Source organism: Atractosteus spatula, chromosome 2 (assembly GCF_055471065.1).
Source record: "Atractosteus spatula isolate fAtrSpa1 chromosome 2, fAtrSpa1.hap1, whole genome shotgun sequence".
NCBI classification, from domain to species: Eukaryota; Metazoa; Chordata; class Actinopteri; order Semionotiformes; family Lepisosteidae; genus Atractosteus; species Atractosteus spatula.
Window position 1 is genome coordinate 72,343,905 of NC_142707.1, and position 23,904 is coordinate 72,367,808.

At 43.8% G+C, this 23,904-nt stretch overlaps 1 protein-coding gene and 1 non-coding gene across 2 annotated transcripts in view; both read left to right on the forward strand.

The window, feature by feature from the left end:
- Positions 1 to 23,904, forward strand: part of rev3l (REV3 like, DNA directed polymerase zeta catalytic subunit) — a 100,114-nt gene that overhangs the window by 41,585 nt on the left and 34,625 nt on the right. Inside the window, exons 2-12 of the mRNA XM_088905423.1 lie at positions 2,444 to 2,633; positions 4,302 to 4,376; positions 5,339 to 5,499; positions 9,423 to 9,576; positions 11,096 to 11,190; positions 12,295 to 12,399; positions 13,465 to 13,549; positions 16,118 to 16,260; positions 17,750 to 17,878; positions 18,439 to 18,673; positions 21,462 to 21,604. Of these exons, the coding sequence (XP_088761549.1) occupies positions 2,444 to 2,633; positions 4,302 to 4,376; positions 5,339 to 5,499; positions 9,423 to 9,576; positions 11,096 to 11,190; positions 12,295 to 12,399; positions 13,465 to 13,549; positions 16,118 to 16,260; positions 17,750 to 17,878; positions 18,439 to 18,673; positions 21,462 to 21,604 (1,515 nt within the window). The remainder of the gene's footprint in view (positions 1 to 2,443; positions 2,634 to 4,301; positions 4,377 to 5,338; positions 5,500 to 9,422; positions 9,577 to 11,095; positions 11,191 to 12,294; positions 12,400 to 13,464; positions 13,550 to 16,117; positions 16,261 to 17,749; positions 17,879 to 18,438; positions 18,674 to 21,461; positions 21,605 to 23,904) is intronic.
- trnai-gau (transfer RNA isoleucine (anticodon GAU)) lies at positions 223 to 296 on the forward strand. The gene has a single exon. It is a non-coding gene; the product is annotated as a tRNA-Ile (tRNA).

Sequence of the window (23,904 nt, forward strand, 5' to 3'; positions counted from 1 at the left end):
TAGGTCTCAAGAATACAGTTGGGTGACTGATAAACTAACGTAGCTGAGCCCCTCAGCATCAATGATAAGTAAAGCAGGATCATTGCTTCGTTTGGACCTTCATTCCTTTGTTCTGGAGAGCACAATGAATCCAAAGACAAAAATAATAATACACTGTGACACACCTGGGGGTTGGGGGTGATATAGCAAGTGATCTTTTAATAGGTCTCTTTTCTATGATGAGGCCGGTTAGCTCAGTTGGTTAGAGCGTGGTGCGGATAACGCCAAGATCGCGGGTTCGATCCCCATATGGGCCAAGCGAACTTCTTCCCTATGGGTGGAGCGGTGGCTCTGCGCTAAGGATCTGCGCCTGTGACCGGTTCAAATCCCGCAGCCGGCAGAGGAATCCTACTCCGTTGGGCCCCTGAGCAAGGCCCTTCACCCCAACTGATCCAGGGGAGCTGTACAATGGCTGACCCTGCGCTCTGACCCCCAGCTTCTCTCCCTGTCTGCGTGTCTGTGTCTGTGTCTGTGGGGGTATGTGATAAAGACGAATTCCTAATGCAAGAAATTGTATAGGGCTAATAAAGTGATGTTATGTTACCTTACAAACACAGCAGTAAGGTAGAACACTAGGGCATTCTAAATAGTCTCTCTACAACTAAAACTCTTCCCTCAAAACTCCTACTCTTAAAAACTCGCATCACACGAACTCACGCAGGCATGCCTTTTCACTTACAGTAGGTCCCCTCTCTGTCTCCTTTTGTTCACCCCCCTCCTGTATTCTCTTACCTGGAAGCCTTAGCTTCCTGTTTTGAAGTCATCACCTGACCAATTGTCTTCCCCCGGCTGGTCAGCTGACTGCGGGTGGCAGGACGTTCCCCCCACCCCACAGATTTCTGGGAAATGTAGTCCATGCCGGAGCTGCCATCTTGCCTGAACCTTGCATCCCCTCCCATCACTGTATTCCATATCCCTGTTTTATTGATACCATTTACATGCTATTCTGATGATTAACAAGAATCTAGTAGTAGAATGTTAATGTAGCCACATGCCTTTGAGGTCATGTAAGCATACTGGCAATGATAACAATGACATTTGTGTAACAAGTTGAACTTCGGTACAAGACTGAAAAACATTCATTGCGATCGACATAGGTCCCTTTTAGTCAAATACAGTATGTAATTACAAGATGTAAAGTGCTGCACTGTGTAAATCGTGTTGCACTTATAATGTGCTATGTTTAAAGCAGAATAAATGAACATAAGCAATCCACATCACCACCTGTTGACTGGAGTGATCGATTAGAAGGCTGGATTGATGTACGCCTGCCCACGGAGGGTTTCTTTAGGTCTGAATGAATGGGACTTTCCCATTTAGAGATGGACTTCAGCTGTCCAGCTGAGGGTGATCAAAATAAATGATGGGCTTGCAGGCCTAATTGTTTTGTTTACAGTGCTTTCTTCTAATCCTAGTGCCGTGATAATACAGCAGTACGGTCTGGAAGTACAGAACAGTCTTGTCACCGAATGGACAGCAACATGTTACTCTTTGTAACTGAAAGTCAGTTCCTTGTGTTGTTTTCTAACCTATTATTCTTTTGTCTTTAATTACACACGCATATAATGGGTTTTTTTTCTCACGTGTTGAGGCTTAGTGGAAAAGATATTAGAAGACAAAGGCCTTTTTTTGTTTTTATGAAGGTTAGAAAAAGTGTCTGTTGGCGAGGTGTAAACCACAAAATGTTCCAATTAGCCCTTGCAACAAAGTCTTTTTCTATTCAACTCTCAGTTTTCTAACAATCTAGTTTGATGACCATAAAAGGCATTGCACAGAGTGTTGGCTTTTTAAAAGATGTCTGCAGTGAGCAAAAACAAGACTTGGTGTCCAGTTTGAATATAATTACTGTGTAAACAAATTTCTCTTCTCATTGAAGTACCCACTTGGATTAAGTGTAAATAAGTAAGTAAATAAAGCAGGAGCTAAATATATCATGGGTTTTAAAACACATTGTAGCAATATCTGAAATGCTTTTATAAATCTACTTATTTCTTAGTACGTAATACACTTGCTTTTCCTATGTAACTATTCGTTAACTACTAATATTGAGTATGTTTGAATACAGACATTCTGTGCCTGTGTACTTACTCCTCGTTTTAACCTTTTATTTCCTTAAAAAAATAAATTGTGCACCCAGGGTGTATAGATTGCCGAGACTGACTCAGGGAGAGTTGGCTCAGTACATCAGTGATGGGATTCCACATTGTGCTTCTTTTCACCATGATGAGAGCCTGCAAGTATGATTAACGTCTGGTTAGTTGAACATGAGAAAACCGGAGTAAAACTCTACAGACAGTAGACCGCTTTGATATGGAGTTCACAGAATAGTGAACACTGCTAGGGCACTTGGGTGAATATTGCCAGACTCCAGCATCTCATTTGTGCTTTTCTCTCTGTCTTTAAGGCCAGAAAACCTGCCTTCATCTTCATGGCATCTTTCCCTATATATACGTCCCATACGATGGCTACGGACAGCAGCCAGAGAGGTACCTGCGGCAGGTGGCTTTCAGCATCGACAGAGCAATCAATGTGTCCATGGGTAACCCTTCCTCCAGCGCTCAGCATGTGTTCAAGGTGGCGCTGGTCTCTGGAATGTAAGTCCCGCCATTGCTCTCAATTTCCAAGCATGTGTAAGGGGCAGTAGAGGGTCTATATAGCCAGCAGCTATATCACCCTGCAGCTCACAGCTGGCAGCCTACTGGAGCTCAGCAGGGTGGGCCTGGTCAGTACCTGGAGGGGAGACTCCTGGGAAAGCTGAGGTTGCTGCTGGAAGAGGTGTTAGTGGGGCCAGCAGGTGGCGCTAACCCTGCAGTCGCCAGTATAGTGACGGGGGCACTTTACTGTAAAAAGGCGCCGTCCTTCAGATGAGATGTAAGACTGAGGTCCTGACTCTGTGTGGTTATTAAAAATCCCAGGGCGTTTCTCGAAAAGAGTAGGGGTGTTGTCCCGGCGTCCTGGCCAAATTTCCTATTGACCATTACAATCACGGCCTGCTAATAATCCCCATGTCTGAACTGGCTTCATCACTCTGCTCTCCTCCCCACTGAGAGCTGGTGTGTGGGGAGAGTACTGGCACATCATCCAGATGGGGCTGCACACTGGTGGTGGAGGGGATCCCCCTTACCTGTAAAGTGCTTTGAGTAGAGTGTCCAGAAAAGCGTTATATAATTATTATTATTATTTAAATACCGTCTTATGTGTGGTGCGGTGTCTCTGTGGCTCAGGATCTGCGCCTGTGGCTGGAAGGTTGCTGGTTCGAATCCTGCAGCCGGCAGAGGAATCCTACTCCATTGGGCCCCTGAGCAAGGCCCTTCACCCCAGCTGCTCCAGGGGCGCCGTATAAGTGGCTGACCCTGCGTTCTGACCCCCAGCTTCTCTCCCTGTCTGTGTCTGTGTGTCTCATGGAGAGCAAGCTGGGGTGTGTGAAAAGACAAATTCCTAATGCAAGGAGTTGTAGATGGCCATTAAATTGATCTTACGTGTGAAAATATTCACTTATTTTAATATATCACTTTCATGTGGTAGGTAAAATCCTTCTGTGCATCCATAGAAGTCAGGTTGGGCTTCATTAGATTTCTTACCCCAGTTTGGAATAGGTTGTCTTTCTCTGACTGAATGACCCTTGCTGAGCTCTTTTGGGCTATGTACCATACTCCTAAGAATTCTTCAGAATGCTCTGAAGAGCACACCCTGAGAGGTGAAAGCATTGCCTAGTCATTAGAAGCAGGCACCACCTGAGGGATTTCTGACTGTACAGAATACTTAAACCGCTATGGTAACTTAAAAAATCAATTTCAAATAATGCATTGCATCATGGAAGTACCTTCATTTATGTTAGAAAGCTTCATTTTTTCACAAAAAAAAAACATGAAAGAGCACAGTACATTACTGCTTATAATTAGCTCTGAAGTTTGATTTAGCATAAAACTTTAAAAGCTCTCAAGTTCCTCAGAATATTCTAAAACCGGTGTAGGCAACCTTGATCTTTCATGAGTGCTGGGCTCCTCGAAAATGAATGAATTCAAGGGGCTGGGTTAGAATGAAAACCAGAAACGAACATGGTTCTCCAGGAGTGGGGTTGCCTACCCTTGTTCTAGTGCAGCTCTGAGGCAAATATAGACGTTCAGAAGGTGTGGAACATGGTTGTACGGCCTATGAAATTGTCCAGCTCTACTGGTGATTCTTGAAACCTGCTTCTTCCCAAGCCAGTGGAGACCTGGTGTGGGATATCGACCTGAATGACAGGTGATTTCTGTCTTTAGGCCTTTCTATGGATACCACGCGAAGGAGAGGCAGTTCATGAAGATTTATTTGTACAATCCCCTGATGGTCAAAAAGTAAGCTATTTATTTTTGTAACCTTTGAGGTTTAATTGTATCTAATGCTGGTGATGCTAGAGTTCTTAAAAAGACACTTTTTGTGTTTTTCTAATCGGGTGTGTTCAACCACATCCTTATCTTGTCCCTGGTTTTATGGCTCGTGTGCTGAGGGACACTTGAAGGTATGAAAGCAAGACAGAACCTCTCTGTTGCAGATTCTGAAAGTGCTCCTCGAAGACACGCTGAGTATCGGTGCCAATTACGGAGATTCAGTAGCTGGGTTGGAGAAAAGCATCATGGGGATACGTTTCAGAACCCGTGAACTCTTCTCAGAACGAAATTGAATATAACTCCTTGAACAAAGATCTAAAATATTCGATGAAGCTAATTTAATTGTGTGAGATTGATTTTGTTGTGCCAGGATCGATTCTGCATTTTACCTGTCAGCTCAGATGCATTGTGCCCCCTGTTCTGTCTTTAAAACAGAAAATGAGCACAACTGCACTCAACTCAATGTGCACAACAGGACAGGACAGAGCAGAAAAGAAAGTTGGAGGAAAGGACCCTGTAATTTTCTGTCGGCTGTGACTTGCATTCTCTGCTATTATGTATAATTAATCTTGTATTCATTCATATTCATGCAGCTCTACTGTGATCATACTTACTTTCCTGCCTATTTAGAGAGAAAAGGCAGTTTTACAGATGCTTGAAAATAACTTGCATTACTACGGACATTTCTTCTTCTTCTCTCTTTTAAATCAGTGTAGCTTTGTTTGTGTTTTAGTGACTTTTCCAAACCACATTTCAGTCTGCAGACAAGTGTAATTCACGGTATACACTTGGTATTCAAAGGTTTATTCTATGTTTAGGTATATTTGATGCTTTCTTAGCTCTAAGTGTTTGGAAACGCAGAGAAGTAAGCCAGCCGTCCAGGACCAGTGCCTTTACGCCCCCTCTCTGCGATCACGGTTGTGTTCCAGGGTCTGTGAGCTGCTGCAAGGAGGAGCCGTCATGAACAAGACCTACCAGCCCCACGAAGCTCACATCCCCTACCTGCTGCAGCTCTTCATCGACTACAACCTGTACGGCATGAACCTCATCAACCTGGGAGCTGTCAAGTTCAGGAAGAGCCGCAGGAAAGGTGTGACTGACATATGACTCTGTGGCTCATTTTCCCACCTCTGTTCCTCCAGGACAACCCAGAAACAGAAATTCAGCCTTGGTCCGTATTTGAACAGGGGCTGGTGGAAGTGTATGTTTAGCTAAATGAATGTAGAAGGGAACAGAAGTGCGAGAATTCTCGTCTTTCTGCGACATTTTCATCTTTATTAAAGTGCAGCACATTCACATTGAAATGGTAGTGTTTGGAGAGAGATAAAAGGGCACTTCAGTATGTTAATGGAGCTCTCCTTCACTGGCATGCTGCCATTCCTTGTGCTTTTGATAGAAGTGTTGGTTATTGTGACATATTTTGTGTTGAAGGAGATAAGCCGGACATTTTAACTACCAAAATCTCAATTTAAGCGACTGTTCGGCACGAAACGGGTTGTTTTTTTTTCAATCTATGGGTTTTTGTTCGCTATGAAACAAGCTCCCCCTCCACTTCCCTTGTTCAATTGCGAATGTGGAAAATCGCAGCTGTGTAGGTTATAAAAATGGTGCTGCGTTTGTTCCGGAGAAGAGTCTATAAAATGTAGCACAGAAGGGTCAGTTCTTCCAAAGACCTGCTGTTATTCAGAAACGTTTATTTGATTAAAACAGATTGTCATCTGGAAGTGAGAGTACTAGCAGTCGATCGCCATTTCAGTCTGCGCTTAACGGAGACTTTGTACTTGCCTGAGCCTTGTTTAGAGTTGTGTTTTTGTTGGTCTTGTGCGTGCTGTGACTTTAAGAGTTTAAGAGTAAACACCGCATCGTTTAAGGTTCCTGTTAGTTTGGGCTCGATAGCCACATCCGCCGGGCACGACAGTGATTGATTCTTCCTGCCGTTGCTGCTCTTCTGAGTCTGCGAGGAGAGGCCAGGTTTCCTCCGAGCGCTGGCGGAGCTCAGCCCCGCACAGCTGCTGCAGCGGGGCCCCTCGTCGAGACCGGTCCGCACAGAGCAGGCCCCCTTCGCGCTTCTTCCTGCGAGTCGCCGGGATACAGCATGTATGTCGCAAGAGAGACGGAGGAAGCCAGGAAGCTTCTAAAAGCTGAGCTGCTCTAACAGCATGAGAAGATCTTATCTCAGAATCTGATACAGGGCTGTCTGCTTTTTTCTTTTCCTTTTTTTTTTTACCAGTTCACAGATTTAAAGTAGACCTACATCTAGTGCAACTAGTGCATTTGTTCACTATTGTTATGGAGTATCTGTGTGGAAACAATCCATTTATAGGAAGCACATTTCCTTCAGCCTGCACTGTTCTAAAAATGTGAGCACTTTCGGCACAGTATCTAGTTTATGGTCTTATTATGCTTAACTAAAAAGAGTATTTTTTGTTATTGCCATTGTTACAGAGCCTCATTTCCGCATTATTTAATCAATAATCTGATTTTCCAAGATGATGAATGTAGAGGTGTACCCTTTTTTATATGCAAACTTCTTTTGGAATCAGTTCTTGTGAAAATAATTAAGCTGGTGTAAATGCAGGGGAACTTTCACCAGTGTTAGTGTTTGCCCCTGGAGGATTAACTCTTTTAAGTAAATCCATCCTGGGTGTCTTGGATTGGTAGCTCTGGCCAAATGACCAAACTCCAATATGTGCTCTGCAGATCCGTACAGAACGACCAGCGTGTCCTTGGCCACACCAGAGGCTTTCTAACACAGCGGAAAAGCTGTAGATATCATGTTTGATCTGAATGCTCCTCCTTGCTCAAAATCAATGTAAAAACTTTAAATTGACAAAGTTAGCGACAAATAACTTTTCCTAGTGTATAACTTTTCTGATTCTTTCATTTCTTAAGCTTAATCAGGTTGCACCATATCCTATTTCTGGAATTGTGGCCTTATTCTGGAAGTGTGCAATTCTGGAAGATTAATTTATTCTTTTGAGTTGAATATCCGCCCGGTTTATCTTCATAGTTTGGGTTCTTCGCAGTTCTAGGTTTCGGAGTGTCAGGCGTCTGTAGCTAGGGCCTCTCCCGTGTTGCAGGCCCGGGGCGCGGGGTGCTGGCAGCGTGCTCTATCTGGCGGCCGAGTTCATGCGCAGGCCTTCGTTACTGGTGCGCCCGTTACTGACCCTGCAGGCCTGGCACACTCCGTCCTGTTCATCCCCAGTCTGGAAGTGGGCGAGGAGGACGGCTGCTTTCCTCCAGGCCTGCCCTGCCAGGACCCCTGCAGTCCTCCACAGCCTCTCAACAAGCCCCTTGCAGGCAGGGAGCAGAGGGTCAGCGCTGTGAGGCAGAGCGTGATGCACTGATCTGCCAGCACGCCAGACGTGAGCTGCACCTCAAGTCCCCCCCCTCCCACGAGCAGCCGGAAGCCACTTTCCTGCTTCTGCAGCTCAGGTTCAGATAAGGACAGTTGTACCTCACACGCCATCTACCTCGCCCTCTTCCCTTTCGCTGGAGAGAACGAGAGAGAGAGAGAGAAAGGCTGAATAATTGCGTTAACTCCGTGCTTTGTGTGTCTGGCAGCCTGCAGTGCCTCCTCATTGGTGGGCTGGGTCAGGGGAGAAGATAATCACTCTTTCAGATCCGGCGCGTTTGGCTGAAACCAGAGAAGGCTCTGGACAGCTTCCAGCAGTTTGGAGTGAACTTGGGGAAGAAACTTGAAAGGAAAAATCACATGCATATCAACGGCTACTAACTCACTGGCCCAGGGGCCTTGACCGCGTCCTCGGTGCTTTACAGGGGAACGTATCGACATGAAAACAACGCCCGTCTATGAAACTGGATGGAAAGGAAAATTAAGAGTTCCAACTCAAGGCTGGCAGTTCTGGCTCGATATATATTATTCCTTTGAAATTGCAAAGCTTCAGAATAGAGGGCTGTTATCATATAATTCTCAATGTGGATTGAATAAATTCTCATTATATATCGCCGGATGTTCATAGTGCTGCTATACAAATAATTGCAAGGGACATGAAAGGGGACTGTTAACCGATATAAAAAGATCAGGTCTCAGATTGCTTTATATTCTTCACTGTCATCTTCCTTTATCTTGTCCTTGTTATTTCTGCTTGTTCTTCGCTAGCTGTCTCTGTTGCAAAACACAGAAGTGTGCAGGAGCCTAAATGGGAAACATTTTGGAATCTTGCTGTTCTCAAGTACATTGCTGAAGCGTTATGCACTTAAGCCTGTACAATATTGTAGTTCCAGGCATTAACTTTTCGATTAAAAATAACTTCAGTAATAGCAGTTACCATTTGTATAGTGCTTTCCAGCCCCGAGGATGCCAATATGCTTCTCATATAAGACGGAATCCACTTTATCCATGACCGAAGTGAGGCACTGACCTCACTGACATTTAGCAACTGCTATGCGTCAGCTTTCTCTTGACGCAGCATACAAGACGGAGAAGTGAAATTTGTCTTCACCAGTTGAATTAAGGTGAAAATGTCGGGACGTTGGAGGCCCATCGTGGAATTTATCCAGGTCACCGAGGTTTAATGCTTTTTACGAATGGGGCTGGGGGGGGATCTTGAATGACAAAGTAGCCAAACGCTTGCTATTGTCTGAAGGACAACCCCTCCTACAGGGTGTCCCCATCTCCATGGCGATTTGGATATTCAGATACACTGGTCGAGCGACGCAAGCTCCCAACAGCAGGTTTGAAGTGCAGTACCCATCATCCCAGTCCTGACAAGGCTCAGTCCTGCTTCTCCTCCGAGATCTGAAAAGATCTGGTACTAATGTGACTTGGCTATAAGTCAAATCGACTTCAAACTTAAAGCTAAACGTAACGTTTTGAAAGCCATGAGCCTCGTTTTTGACGTTAGATGGAAGGTGCATTTTGGTTATTTTCCCAGATGGCTTCTCTTCCCTGTGTAACAACAAAGAAAAGACATGTGCAGCTCAAAGACAGGAGTGTGTGGAGCGACAGAGTGTTGCACCCCGTCTCTAACAGCTGCCATCTGCTTGCAGAGGAGGAGCGAGGATGCCCTAAGGATGGAGGCACCAGTCCCAGCAGCAGGGCCAACAGCAGTCTGTGGAGGAGTCCTTGCACCTCCAAGGTCCAGCTGTCCAGCCCCTCACTGGGAGGGACGTTCGTGCGGTGGGAGGAGGAGGCCATACCGAGGTGAGGGCGGGCGGAGGACCATGCTTACCCTGCTGCAGGAGGCAGGTTGTCTGATGTGTGTTGTCCATGAAACTCTAGATTGGCATAAGGACTGGTATCAAAATCTTGCGTGACAAAGGCATCACAGGGACACTCTGACCCAGACAGACATGCACGAAGTCACCAGAAAACCAAATCCTGCGTCGTCCCATCGCTGGCAGATCGATAAATATTGGAATTGTTGTGTTTTGCTGTCTGATCAGGACAGTCCGTGTGTCTTGTGTTGTTGGCATTACAGATCTCTTGTTGCTTCAGGTTTAAATTAGCAACAAGTGAATCGGCTAAACCTGAAAAGTAGGAGGAGCATTGTGTAAATGTGTTGTGATTGGCCGATCCTGAACAAGTGGGAGGAGCATTGTGTTGAAATGCAAATCTGTTCCTATGTCATTGTTGTCATATTGGAGGAATTGTTGGGTGAAGAATTTGGAAAAATAATTTGTAGGTGGAAGATTCTCCTTGTGGTGCCTTGCCATAAACCAGTTAATCAGTTCTTCCTATGTACTGTGACTTGTGATGTTACTTATTTATCAACATCACATTTTGCGTCTTTCAAATCTTATTATTTTAATGTATTATAAGTAAAAGTACTTTATTAAGAGAATTCTTAAGCAAAGGTGGTGTAGGAATCAATTAGTTATTCATATAATCTGTTCAATCAATATACCATACGCTGACCAGTCTTAATAACTACGTTGTGAGAAGTAACATTTTGTAGTAATATTTTAAAATCCAAAATCACTTATAGTTCATTGTTTTTATCATGGTAAGAAAAATCTTGTTACAAGTACTTCTGAAACATCTAAAAATGCATGTAACATAAACCTTTTTGTGTATTCTTTCACAAAAATCGGAAAATTTGTAACTTGCCAAACCAGACACAGTTTTAAAGCTTGTGTGTTTTTTCTAAATGTTGGACTGAAGTCAGTGTATGCCAGTGCTGAAACCGGAGGAGCTACAAACGGCTGTAGCAAGGCTGTGAGCTAGAGATTTGACGTGCACTTGGGGAAATGTTCCGTCTGCCCCCAGCACCACACAACTTTTACACCACTGTATGTCCATAACCCGCTGGGAGCTGTCCCCATCTTGGTGGTCCCCGACACGTGCCATCATCCCTGAGCCCATCGCGCCTGGCAGCAGGCACGCAGCGATGGTTAGCGCTGGTGTCATGAGTTCGAGAAAGCTCACTTGTACTAACATGAGGCGGATGTCGACCTGACTGTCAAATCTAGAGATGCATCGAAAGCCCTACAAGTGAATACTGGACCCAGTGACATCTGTTGCGTTTCTAATGCGTTTCGGTTAGAGCTGCGGCACATTCTGCTAGTGGATTCCTGCTTCTTTATCATCTGACTAACACCGGGCCGTATCCTGCAAACCGCTGACATGGGAGGCTCAGGTCAGTGACGGAAGGTATCCCAGCTGAGCCGGCGATCTCCGCTTGGGCTGCTGTGTTGATGACCGGCGCTTGCTTGTGTTGCAGCTCTCTAGTCCTGGAGGGCGTGGAGAAGCAGAGCACGTGCGAGCTGGAGGTGGACGCGGTGGCTGCCGACATCCTGAACCGCCTGGAGATCGAGAGTAAGGCGGCGTGCCCCTGTTCCGATCGGCCCTGCAGCAGTCGTGGTCGTCGTCTTGATCAGGAATCGCACTGCCACTGCTTTAGATTCTTACCACAAAACAAGAATGCGTAAAACTATAAAAACGTTTTATTACAAGCGTCAAGTATTTTTTTTTATGACCTAAATGGAATGCTTCAGCTTTGTCACCTTAGGCTTGGGAAAATCCTTGAACTTGATTGACTGTTGGCATTTTGTCGTGTTTCGTCGGGAATGGCTTTACCACTTGGCAAAGTGTTCAGCCAGCTGAAAACCAGCCTGCCGTTGGCTGCATTGTATTTAGTATTCTGTGCTTCAGATTACTGTCCTTCTCAGGTGCTGTTTCACACTTGTCCTGCTCTGGGGTGAGGGGAGAACAAATTCAATATTTTCTGTGGCTAGCTTTCATGGGCAGAGCTGATGCGCTGTTTGGTACCATAAAAGCGTTTGTCACTTTATTGGAAAAAAGTAAAAGATGGTAGTTTATAGCAAGCAAATTTTAATGGTCTCCCCCGTGATATAAAATGAATAGTGGTAGCAAACACTCTCACAGTGGCATTCTTGCCATGAAACATCTGTAGAAACTGTGACTTGGAACAGTCCAATTGCTCTTGTCCCCATTGAGCACAATTGTATAACCGTACACAAGTTGAAGTTGATGCAGGAAGTATAAATATCTCCAGGAACAAAAAAAGTGTGTCACACTGTTCCTGCGGTTCTGTGCAGTTAGTTTACAAGAAAGAATTATGGTGTTGAGCTAAACAAGCAAAAGGGATTTTTTTAAAACAGAAAGGAAACAGACGTGATCAGAGGAATTCTGTCAGGCAGAGCAAACCACAATAATAACAAAGAGAGGGCAGACGACCTTCTTCATTACAGACAGTAGATGGTGGTGAAAGGAAGCAGTGAAAATGGTACTTCAGTTCACCTCTGCTGAGAAGAAGAGAGAAACATCTTCAGTGTGTTTTTTAATTGGGTGGTTTTGTTTCCGAGGAGTGCGGTATGTCCAGGCGTCGATTTTCGTGAACGTTAAAAATGCACAACCTGTGTAAAAGCTAACGCTGGTTTTGCTGTTGGGGTTTTTCAGCTCAGATCGGGAGGAATCCTGGCTTACAAGCCATCTGGGAGGACGAGAAACAGCGACGCAGGGAGAAGAACGAATCCACTCAGATAGAGCCTGCAGATTCCCAAGGTTAGCCGCAGAATGGAGACACGGCCAGCTCCCTACTAATTTCACTTCTTGTGCTGTCTGTGGACACACCTGGTGCGTTATGTATTGCAGACTAAGAAATCCTGGGTGCATCTTTCTTCATTTTCATGAAGTCTGAGATTGCTGCCAAGTGTACTAATATGTGAAATTTGCTTTTTTTTTTTGATAAGGAGGGTGTTTTCACTCTTCAGGCTACAGGATGAGTAAAATGTGAAACCGGAGGTAACAATTTGAGAGTGAAAAGACATCTGCTCCCTGCCAGCTCTGGTATTGTGTTTTGTACATTATGTTCGAGAACATCTGATCGCTGCCACCTCCTGTGTCCTTTTAGAAGTGCAGCCAAGCAGTCACTCAAACTTACAGGCTTGGTTGCTGTATGAAAATGACCTAGCAAAAAAAAATCAGGCTGGGTGCATTTTATTTCTCTTTTTAAAGCTCTCTTATAACTATCAACTTCATTTAATTTGTTTTTGCAATTTAGATGAGATCTACTGATTGTTCTCATTCTTTGGAACGAATTGTAAGGGACTGTTACCATCATGTCAGACCAATCAAAAAAATGGATATGAAATGGTTCTTGGAGAATTTGTGGTGCTTTTTGACTCCCAATATAAGTGATGCTTTACTATATACCAGAGGTTAAAGGAATTGTCCATTTTCAGACTTGTTCTGCATTTTCATGTGATATTCATTTCAAATCTACATTGAAGTGTTTTGGTCAACCCTCCTACGCACAATGTGGCAGTAGGAAGAGTTCTGCTCACACTACTAATCGTTGCAATGTTCAGTCTCCTTTCTTTTTCTTCGTGTGTAAAAATGCACATTTGAATAGAGCCCCGAATATTTCATCTTGCAGCATAGAGTCTCCATTGTTTATCTAGTGAGCAGAGAGCCCTGAGCACATCAGTAGTCACACGCTTAATCAAAATAAATATCTCTGGCTTCTCTAGGATTACCAATGAGGAAAATGTCTGTGTCTGTACTATTCTACATGCAGTCTGTCATACATTTTTAATGACACTTATTTCATGTCTGATGGTGTTCCAGATCGGGGATTTGTTGCAACTGCAGAAAGCGAAAGAATTTTTTTGAAGAGGCTGAAGGAGATCTTGAAGCAAAACGATTTCTCTGCGTAAGTACTGCCATATTTAAAAAAAAAACAACAAAACAAAGCATTTTAATTTGTAAAGTCGGTGAAGAAAAAAAGCAGAGGCGTCATGAGACGGTAGACTTGCAGAACATCAAGTAAATGAGTCTGTTCTTCAGAATGAAAAAAGACAAACCCTTCGTTACCATTATTGCTTTGCAGACTGTCACGTATAGCCCTTCACGACAGCCTCCTCACATGTAGCTGCTTATTGGTCTTTTTCCTCGTTTTTTGTTTCTGGTCAAACCAGTACTGATGAAGGGTAGAAAACTGTTGAAATTGTTTTCACATAATTATGCGTGTCTGATCAACTTTATTGCTTCCAATAACCTGGTCACAGCAGAACCTTAAATGCTCTAAGCTCATTCCACCTGTATAGGGACATTTTCTTTGGACAGCTGTTCCCAGTGGCTTCTTTTTGTGACTTGAACCCTGGAAGATCCTTGGCTTTAGTAACATGCAGGTATCAAAGGAGGCCCATCTTGTCACGTACCAGTTCCAACAGCTGTGTTTCACTACACCTTTCACACAATGTTGAAACGTTTAAGTCTCTCCAGCACTTGACTGGAAAAATGCACAAGAATAGCTGATGAGGAATCTTGTAATGAACCATAAGCTAAAAGCATGGTTCTCTGCCTGAACAGATTGTCACATGAGAGGCGAGGTCGTTTTGAAGCCTTTTGCCGTCTTCGCCCTGTACTAAAATGTTTGCTTCTTTTGGAATGCCGATAATGCTGTACCAGATTCCCTTTGCTTTTGTAGACTTTTATTAGACTTCAGCAGTTTTGGAAACTGACCTATTGTCAGCTAAGGGCTGTCTGTTAACTTTCATGCGTGAATTATGGTAATTCTCGGTTCTAAGTGCTGGAAAATTAAGCTGTTACATATTCCCAAACTCAAATTCCAGTTTGTCAGATGTTCTGTCCACAGGAGAATACTACAGGCCTGTATTTAGGCAAGTGCCTAATCTTTGCTTTGTCCAAGATTCTTTCCCTTCAGCTGTTGACCCATTTTTGCTTTCTTAAATCTCACATTGCTGTTTCCCTAGAAGATTAATTGGCGTTCCTTTTAGTAAGCAGTTTTTTGTGTGAGTTTAATCCAATATTTTCTGGTTCATTGCTGCAGCATCGCAGTGGAGCCACTGTGACTTGGCAGTGTTTTACTGTCAGTGGCGCTGTGACACTTGCTGAAAAGCTAAAACCCAGCTCTACATAGTGATTATCCCTGCAATTTCGTTTATGTGTTTCCATGCTGGAGAGAAAATAAACCCCGATTCTCTTTAAAATTACATTGTTTTATTTCCTACGAACTACAATGAAAATAGCTAGCAAGCGTCTCGCAGAAGTATCTTTCTTCTTCTATATGCTGTATCTTACTGAACAAGACAGGTGTCACTCCGCTTGTTACGAACATGTTCTTCAACTGAATTTTAAAATGGAAGACAATTAGCCTTTAAATCACGAAAAGTAGAAATCTTGTGACAACATTTTAATGCAAAAGATTTGTTATTTTTTTAAGCAACTGCTGTGTCCTCTATAATCTCTGTTTTTGGTGTCTCTTTTTTTCCTCATGGTTAAACCCATAATTACGTTATGCTTTGTGGGTGTGCGCACAGAAAATGATCTATGTACAAAACCCACAGTTAAATTTTCTTCTGGCACAAATGTTTCTAGAAATACAAATTGGAAAACCAAGTGATGCTGACTGGCATTTCCTCTCAGCGCATTGTATTGACACTACCGATCTGATTTCAGAGTGAGGGGACTTCAGGCATTATTTAATAATCTATATGTCTCGTAAGCTTTAATTCAGAAAACCTTAGCTGAAAGATTGACATGGGAATCCTGCACCTTACAGCATAGTAAAATCACTACTGTTTGGAATAAAAATGAAGAGGAGTGTGTACACACGCATAATGTGCTCTGCTAGGTTCCATTTTTTTAGAATAAAATACAGTAAAATTTTACAAAAGCTTTTCATTCTTCCCTTTTCCTCAGAATTTGATAGTTCTCTTGTGGGAAAACATGGATGAGAGGGATGTTGTTGGGACTGTTTTCTGATTGGCAAGAAGGATGAATGAAAATTCAGGAGGAGAGCCATGGGATTAATGGTGTAGTTGTACTGGAACTAGAACACCAAGGGGCTGACAAATCCCTCCAGAAGCAGGATGCCCTGTCTGGGCTCAGTGCTAGTATAAAACACCTTTTCATGTTTTCTAAGGCGACGCTGGGCAAGGGTAGCATTACGACAAGGATGCTGAGGCAGAAAGAGCCGCCGTGCTTGTCACCCTGGCTGATAGTCACTCAGCAGCAGAGGTGCAGCTGGAAAGAGACCAGATTGTCCTGGCTGGCTTCCAGACTTTCATTCATCCTTCCTGAGCGCACACACTGCACACATGGCAACTGCTTCTGCCTGACTCTCTAGCAGAGCCACGCTCTGAAAACACGACTGTGCGAGCCGCTCTTTCTGGGCAGCGCTCCTACTTTGCCGATGACCTCCGCGATCCGCCGGGCGACAGTGTATAATTTGGCGCGTTTGCCTCTGTGTGACTAGGTCTTTCTCAGAGTCTGTGGATGACGCTGAGGAACCTGAAATGTTTCCTGTTGAACTTTCACTGCACTCAGATTTCTTGACACCTGAAGCCCTTCAGTGCACACCAGCAAACCTCGTGGAAGTTCACAAAGACAGTCAGCCAGGTGGGTAATGGATTTTTGTGTCTTGTGAGCCTGGTGTTCTTAAAAACTGGCCTTCAGTGCGAAAGTGTGATGGGGTAACCTGAAATTAGATTAGCTAGTGCAATGTTGGTACAGTATATATGCAGTTTAAGACTAAGGCATCTGCCATTGGAATTCCTGATTCCTTTGCCTTTCCCCTGCAGTACATTAGCCATTATAGCATTATCGTTATAGCAGTACATGCACACTTTTTCTGCTTTATTGTTCTGTATTATTTATTGTTTTTAAATCTTTATATGTAGGGCAAACCCATTAAACGTGATGTTTAAACGTGTGATTGAATCGGATAGGTTTTGGGAGTATGGAACAAATCACTGCTTCTTCCCTATTCCCTCAAGTCTTTGAAGCAAACTGGTGCCTCCTGTTGTCAGATTTAAATGTACTTCCATGTAGTTTCCACTTATGGGCCACTTGCTCGTAATTTGCTGCTGTTACTGAAGTAGTTCTGGGGGTTAGCTTTGTCAGTGCCTTTGAGGATTTTGAATATTCATGTCAAGTCACCTTGTCGTCTTCTCAATTCAAGACGAACACTGTTGAACAGAAATGCTGCTGAAAGGGTTTAGCTCTTTTGGCCTGTCAATGTAGGAAATCCCTTTAAACCCTGGAATATATCTGGTTTCTCTTTTTTGTACTGTATATTTCTTGTGACATGACCAGAAATGTGCACAGTTATCAAAATGGAGTCTTACTTTGGTGTTGTTCAATTGTAACATAACATCCCTTTCTTTAAGTTGTATGCTTTTAACAATACATCCTAACATTTTGCCTTTTACATGCTTTCTTGCATTCTCTAGAATCTTTACTTTCTCTGGAAGATAAGTGATGTGCCAACATAAACACTCAAGCGGCCTCTTCAAGATCAGCATTTTGCATTTTGTATTTAATTTGGTTTTGCTACCTGCATTTAATATTTTGCACGTAACTGCATTAAACATCTACCAAGTGTATGCCCAGGCTTGAATTTTATTTAAATCTTTTTCAGTTTTGCTGCACCTATGCTGCTGCTGTTTTAATATAATCTATAAACTTGACTAGTTTGCTAACTATATCAGAACCTTGATCGTATAAATTGGGAAGAGCAGTGTTCCTAGTACAGATCCCTGTGGTACCCCACTAATTACATCACCCCGATATGAGCATTTTCCTCTTTATCTGTACTTTGTTAACTATATATCAATCCAAATACACAAAGGCCCCCCCTAATTCCTGCTTCATATAATTTGACAATTGATCTTATGAGGTACTTTATAAAAATCCTTCATAAAATCTAAATAAACCATATTGTATGCTCTATGTGTATGTCCATGCAGGTTGTGATGAAAGTTCTCTAGCAAGTTAGTGAGGCATCTACCTTCTCTTAATCCATGCTGACCATTCCCATTTCCATATGGGTCATCCTCTAGTTGAAGTAAACGACACTGTTTTTTCTCCCAATCGTGCTTGCTTTCAGGTCCCAAGAAAATCCCAGCTAGTGAAAGTGAAGTCGCTATTGTGGATGAGGAAGCCATTCTCAGCCTGCTGGAGAGCAGTCAGGCTTTCCAGTCGTCGTCTCAGAGACTTATTCAGTCCCCCATTCTAGGTATGAGAAAGTTCTGTCTCGGGAGTGTGATGCTGCAGGAGGGAGGCTCTCTTTTGGACGTTACGGTTTGCGCTGATCGTAGTGCTTGTTCAAACTGTTGCATCTCTACCTCTGTAATTGACAGCCAGCTAAGCACCTGAGGGCACCGAGTGCCTCTCTCCTCGTGCACTGGCCCCGTGGCATTTGAATACAGTCAGGCTGGATTTCTTTTTAACAGCATCTTCCTCCAGACGTTTGTGAGCTGTTAAAAGGTTGGTTAAATCTTCCTTCAAGTCTCTTGAAATGTTTCGGCATTTATTTATTTTTTAAAGAAACATTTAGCTTGCCTCCTAAAGTTTCTCCTGATATGGCAACGGGTGGCATTTTCCTGCCTTAATATTGTTTTTCTCGGCTGCAGTGATTTCCGATAGGCATCGCTACGTCAAAATAATGGCGGCCCCAGCTATATAATCAACACCGTCCGTCTTCGTCACCAGTAATGACCTTAGCTTTAACCAGAGACGTTTCGGGAAAAGCATTGCCCCTGCTCCACGTCTCCCGCTGCTTCGTTTGTGCCGCAGACAGCAGTCAGGACCTGGCGCTGGTGGACCTGCTGGCCGGCCTGGAGGAGGACGGGCAGGGGGCGGAGAGGCCGAGGAAGTCCTCCCAGCAGCAGCTCTCGGGGAGCCGCGGCCACTACTACAACAGCGATGAGGAGGAGGCGGGGCCTGAGCTGGCCAGGGAGGAGGCGGAGCTCAGTCTGGTGATGTCACAGAGATGGGACAGCGACATTCCGGAGCACAGTTCCAAACACAGGTACTGCACTACACGGCCCCGGCTCACGTCTGAGTTCCCATAAATATATACTGTACAGTTTATACCAGCATTGTAGTCAGATCCAGCTTACCAGTGTCTGAGGCCAGCCAGGTGAAAATCTTCCTTAGAAATCTCACATCTCTCTAAACCATCTTCCCATTTCACTTGATGCCAGAATACTTCTAGCTACACTGTTTGCATAGTTTTGTGTTCCTTTTGTTTCAAATACACCTGACTGCTATAGATGCACTTCGAATTTAGGATTCTGGACCAAATCACTTTGGGATTGTACAGTACCCACTTTGACTTCTAGAAAGAAATGATGGTTTGGGGGAATTTTTGAATTAGTGTTACCAAAAAGGTTACTTGAAACATCTAAAATGATCATTTTTGAAGTGTAAAGTGTTGTTACCTCTCATCCTTAATCCAAATGAATCTACAGTATATCTTAAATAAGTAAATACAACATTTGTTAGTAGACTTGATATTAACAAGAAATAGCATTTTTAAAGAATGCTTTTTCAACACCAATCTTGGACTTACACATTGCTTATCAGACCCTTTCTCACAACTGCCAGTGACCTGAATCTGAATCATGAGATGTACTACTGTACATCGTCTGAGTCCCAGACGCAGATCCTGCAAGTCTAATAAATGCTAAAACCTGTGTTGGCTTTTACATTTTTAATGTCTTACTTCCAAGTGCAGTGAGTTGAAGATAATAGGTGGGGTCTTAGTTGATGTTGCAATTTTAATTGACAACAGTTCAAATACTAATGCAGTAAACAGGTGTGCTGCCTTTTCAGTACATACGTAACCTAAAAAGTGTCATTTTTAACTCCCTGTGATCCTGCAGGAGGGGGAGTTTTGGTCTGTTGAAACCGTGAACTCAGCTGTGAATATGCTTGAGAACAGTTCAGAATTTTGAGCAAAATAAATGCTTCTGAAATGAACCAAAATACTCTTTAAAGGGACACTCTGTCATGAGTAACACCTTCTTACACAGCTCCCGTCTTTTTTGTTTTTTCTTGTTTTCTTTCTTGTTTTGCCCTGTTTTCGCCACTTGAGTGGAAGAAAATATTTTAATTGTATATTGGTAAGCTTTGATTTCATTTTAGGGGTAGCTAATAGTGACTGTTTTTTAAAGGTGACTGACTGTTGCTTCCATTAAATTTGGATGAATACAAGTACCAGTTTTAGTGAGTAGTTGAATCTAGCTTTTCGCTTTCACTGTATAATGTCATTTTAAATCTATCCTGTCATATGTACAGTACCTTTGTTATTGTACACAAACAAGCAAATAGGTCTTCAAATAACATTGCTGAATGTCTCAATTTCTCATAATCTGTTGAACATGCACAATTGTGTTCTGAAGTAGCAAGGTTTTATCACGTGTTTGTGCCTTGTACACCATGGGATTGGGTGATAAAAGCTCAGCATCTGCCTCTGAGAGCTGTGTCATTAATCAGCATAGAGCATACAAATGTTTACAATTAACAATTCGTCCATTCTACCTGTGAAACGGCATATTAACTGCTGTATATAATAATAATAATTGCTTACACTTATATAGCGCTTTTCTGGACACTCCACTCAAAGCGATTTACAGGTAATGGGGACTCCCCTCCACCACCACCAATGTGCAGCCCCACCTGGATGCCCCAGCCCTAGCCATAGTGCGCCAGAACGTGATGTGTCACCACACATCAGCATCAGCAATCAGTGGGGAGGAGAGCAGAGTAATAAAGCCAATTCATAGAGGGGGATTATTAGGAGGCCATGATTGGTAAGGGCCAATAGGAAATTTGGCCAGGATGCCGGGGTTACACCCCTACTCTTTTCGAGAAACGCCCTGGGATTTTTAATGACCACAGAGTCAGGACCTCGGTTTTACGTCTCATCCAAAGGACGGCGCCTGTTTACAGTATAGTGTCCCCGTCACTATACTGGGGCATTAGGACCCACATGGGTGGCAGGGTGAGCGCCCCCTGCTGGCCCCACTAACACCTCTTCCAGCAGCAGCCTTAGTTTTTCCCAGGAGGTCTCCCATCCAGGTACTGACCAGGCTCACACCTGCTTAGCTTCAGTGGGTTGCCAGTTGTGAGTTGCAGGGTGATATGGCTGCTGTGATATTCTGTCTTTAAGTAATGTTTTCATACAGAGGATGAAAATATTCTGCACAGCCAAAGCGTATTTCTGTTAATGCAGCCATGATGAAAGATGCCTACAATAGTGCATTCACTATTGACCATTTCTGTTTGCTTATACCGTTGTCCACAATGGTAAGAAAACCAGGGAATATCCCAGGCTGTTGAAACAATAGGCTTGAGGATAGGCTTTATATTTCCAGTAGTCTAGATCGCTGGTATCAAACTCATTACTGTTGCACGTCAGATTCGATTAAATGTACATCAGGGAGAACTTGCACCCCCATAAATCAGCAAAATATTAGACACAGCCGTTATATAGTATTATTTGTTTGCAACATCTCACACGTTCTTGGTGTTTATTTCACACTGACGCATCTCCCTTGGAAATGCAGTTAGCTGTCATCACGAATTCACCAGTACCCAGTTTATGGCATGATAACACTTCATTGTTTGGTTTCTCAGGACTGTGTTTGGCATCCCAGCAGCTGTGTTTTATGCCCTCCTTGCCCTGTGCACAGCGAGCAACATGGACACACAAACGAACTGCCGGAACCAGGTTCACCGTTCCTGCGGTCGGGGGTGCTGGCGCTGCTCGGTGTAATGTCACGTGATTTTGTCTGTTCCCTGGCGCGTCTCAGGCTCTACGGGAAGAATGGGGGCGACAGCTCGAGCGAGGAGGAGCAGGAATCCTCGGAGGAGGAGATGGACTGGAGTGGGAACAGCGCTCTCTTTGCCAGCCTGTCCATCCCTCAGCTGGACGGGGCTGCAGATGAAAACAGTGGTGAGTGAGCAGAGCAGGCCGTGAAAGAGTGCCGAGAGCCCGAGTGGAGGCTCAGCTCGCCCGTTGTCAAGCAGAAGGTAACAACGTGAGAAAGGTTACAAACAGAGGGACATTTGGCCCTTATGATCTTAAAAAAAAAAGGGGGCGGTGTGGTGGCTCTGTGGCTAAGGATCTGCGCCTGTGGTTGGAAGGTTGCCGGTTCGAATCCCGCGGCCGGCAGAGGAATCCTACTCCGTTGGGCCCCTGAGCAAGGCCCTTAACCCCAGCTGCTCCAGGGGTGCCGTATAAATAGCTGACCCTGTGCTCTGTCTCATGGAGAGCAGGCTGGGGTATGTGAAAAGACAAATTCCTAATGCAAGAAATTGTATACGGCCCATAAAGTGATCTTATCTTACCTTCTGAGAAGGTCCTCTCAGGAATCTTGGATTCACCTCTGGCTGACGGATTGTGAATTCCTTGAATTTTAAAACCCAGCTGTGCTATTTTATTTCCCCAACTATTCCGAGACTGCTCCGTAAAAAATAAACACCTGCCGGGCTGTCCATTTCGCCAAGGCTGTTTTCAGTGAAAAGCCTCCTATGCGTGAAACACTAGGCCGTGATGACCAACGAGCGGTACAATACGTTTTCTCCATCCCGCAAAGCACAGCCGAAACGAAGCAGGACAGGCGCGATGCAAGACGAGGTCCGACAGGGTCGCCTGCCGCAATCCAGGACCCAACCAGTAGAAAGATCCGTAGGAAAATCTCAAGCCAGGGCCCCCCAGGGCCAGGGAGTGATGCTGAGGTTCCCGGTGAAGTGACCGCGGGGACGCCGGCCTCCTCCTCCTCCTCTGTAACATTCTGTGAGGAGCGGCGGTATCCGCGGTGAGGCACTCCCGTGGACCAGCGCCAGCTGTTTCTGGAAGCATGCTGAGCAGAAGCTACAGCTGCCGTTTGGCCTGGTCCCCTGCGTCAGTCTGAACTGTGACAACTGGACATACCTGCCAGATAGTCGCAACCTTTTATGACTGTGTAGGGTTCGGGCTTGCTAGGCTGTGCCTTTTTTCTGCTCTTTTTTCTTTTAATATTGTCACTTAAGAGACTGGAAAAAGCAGTGACATCAGTGACCACAGTGAAAGTGCACTTCTCAGTGAAGAAAGGCGGATGAAGCGAATCGTACCATGCTTCTGACTTGTTGATGTGGGTTTTAAGGGATTTTCAGAGGTGTGTTCAGTACATCACTGTAAAAAAACGTTTTTCTTCTGACATGTGACCCATATAATACTTTCCAGTATATCTGACAGTGTTCATCAGTTAAATTGATTTCCAGGGCTTTCCTCTTCTGGCCCTCAGAGATATTTAGAGTGTACGAATTGGCTTAGCGTTCAGGAATTGTAGTTGGGACACACAAGATTATTTTGACAAAAATTACATGAGGAAGGAAAGCTGCTTTTTGTGAAACCCTTGCAGTGTAAAACTAAATTTTGTTTTGTAAAAAAAGAGTTTTCTTCTTTTGCTTTAAAGATCCCATCCTGTAGCACTGCATTGTTAGTGATTAATCCCCAGCTCCAGAGTAGTACCATTGAAATAAGAATTGTGTTTCTGCCACACTGGCTTCCTAAATGAGAAATGCCATGAGACAGTCATAGGGACACTATCAGAGCAGGGGATGTGGCAGGTTCTACACTACAGATTTTGCCTTTAGGAAATGGATAGTGCTTAAGGCATCTCTCTTTTTTTCAATTGGTCACTGCCAAAGTTTCAGTAGACTGTATGGTTTTTGAAGGAAAAACACGAGGTTAAAAATGGGTTCTCTCAGTTTTTGTTAACATATTCTTTCTGATATAGAATGCACTTCCAGCCTTTGTAATGCTTGTGCTACACTCTTTACACATAGTACAGCTGTAAGATTTGTTCTAGAAGCACAAATACAGTTATAAAATATACTTTTATATAAAGCACAGTGTTGTCATTATGAATATTCCAACTGAAGCATTCTTATACACAGAAAATCTGTTTGTAATGTTACTCAAATGCATTTACATGTATTCCAAGTTGTTCAAACAACATCAGCAAGTTTGTCCTCAGACTATATTGTTATACATTACAGCACTGTCAGGATTCAGAACTGTTGTATACAGTATATTGATATACGGTACACATCCTCATTTTGCCAAACTAATTTTTAGGTCAAAAGCATGAGATTGTATCACAAATGCAACATTTATAACATTTTAATATCATATCCACTGCAGTTGTAACACAAATTAATATCACACACAAAGCTCTCACACAATGCACACAGAACATTTCAAACTAC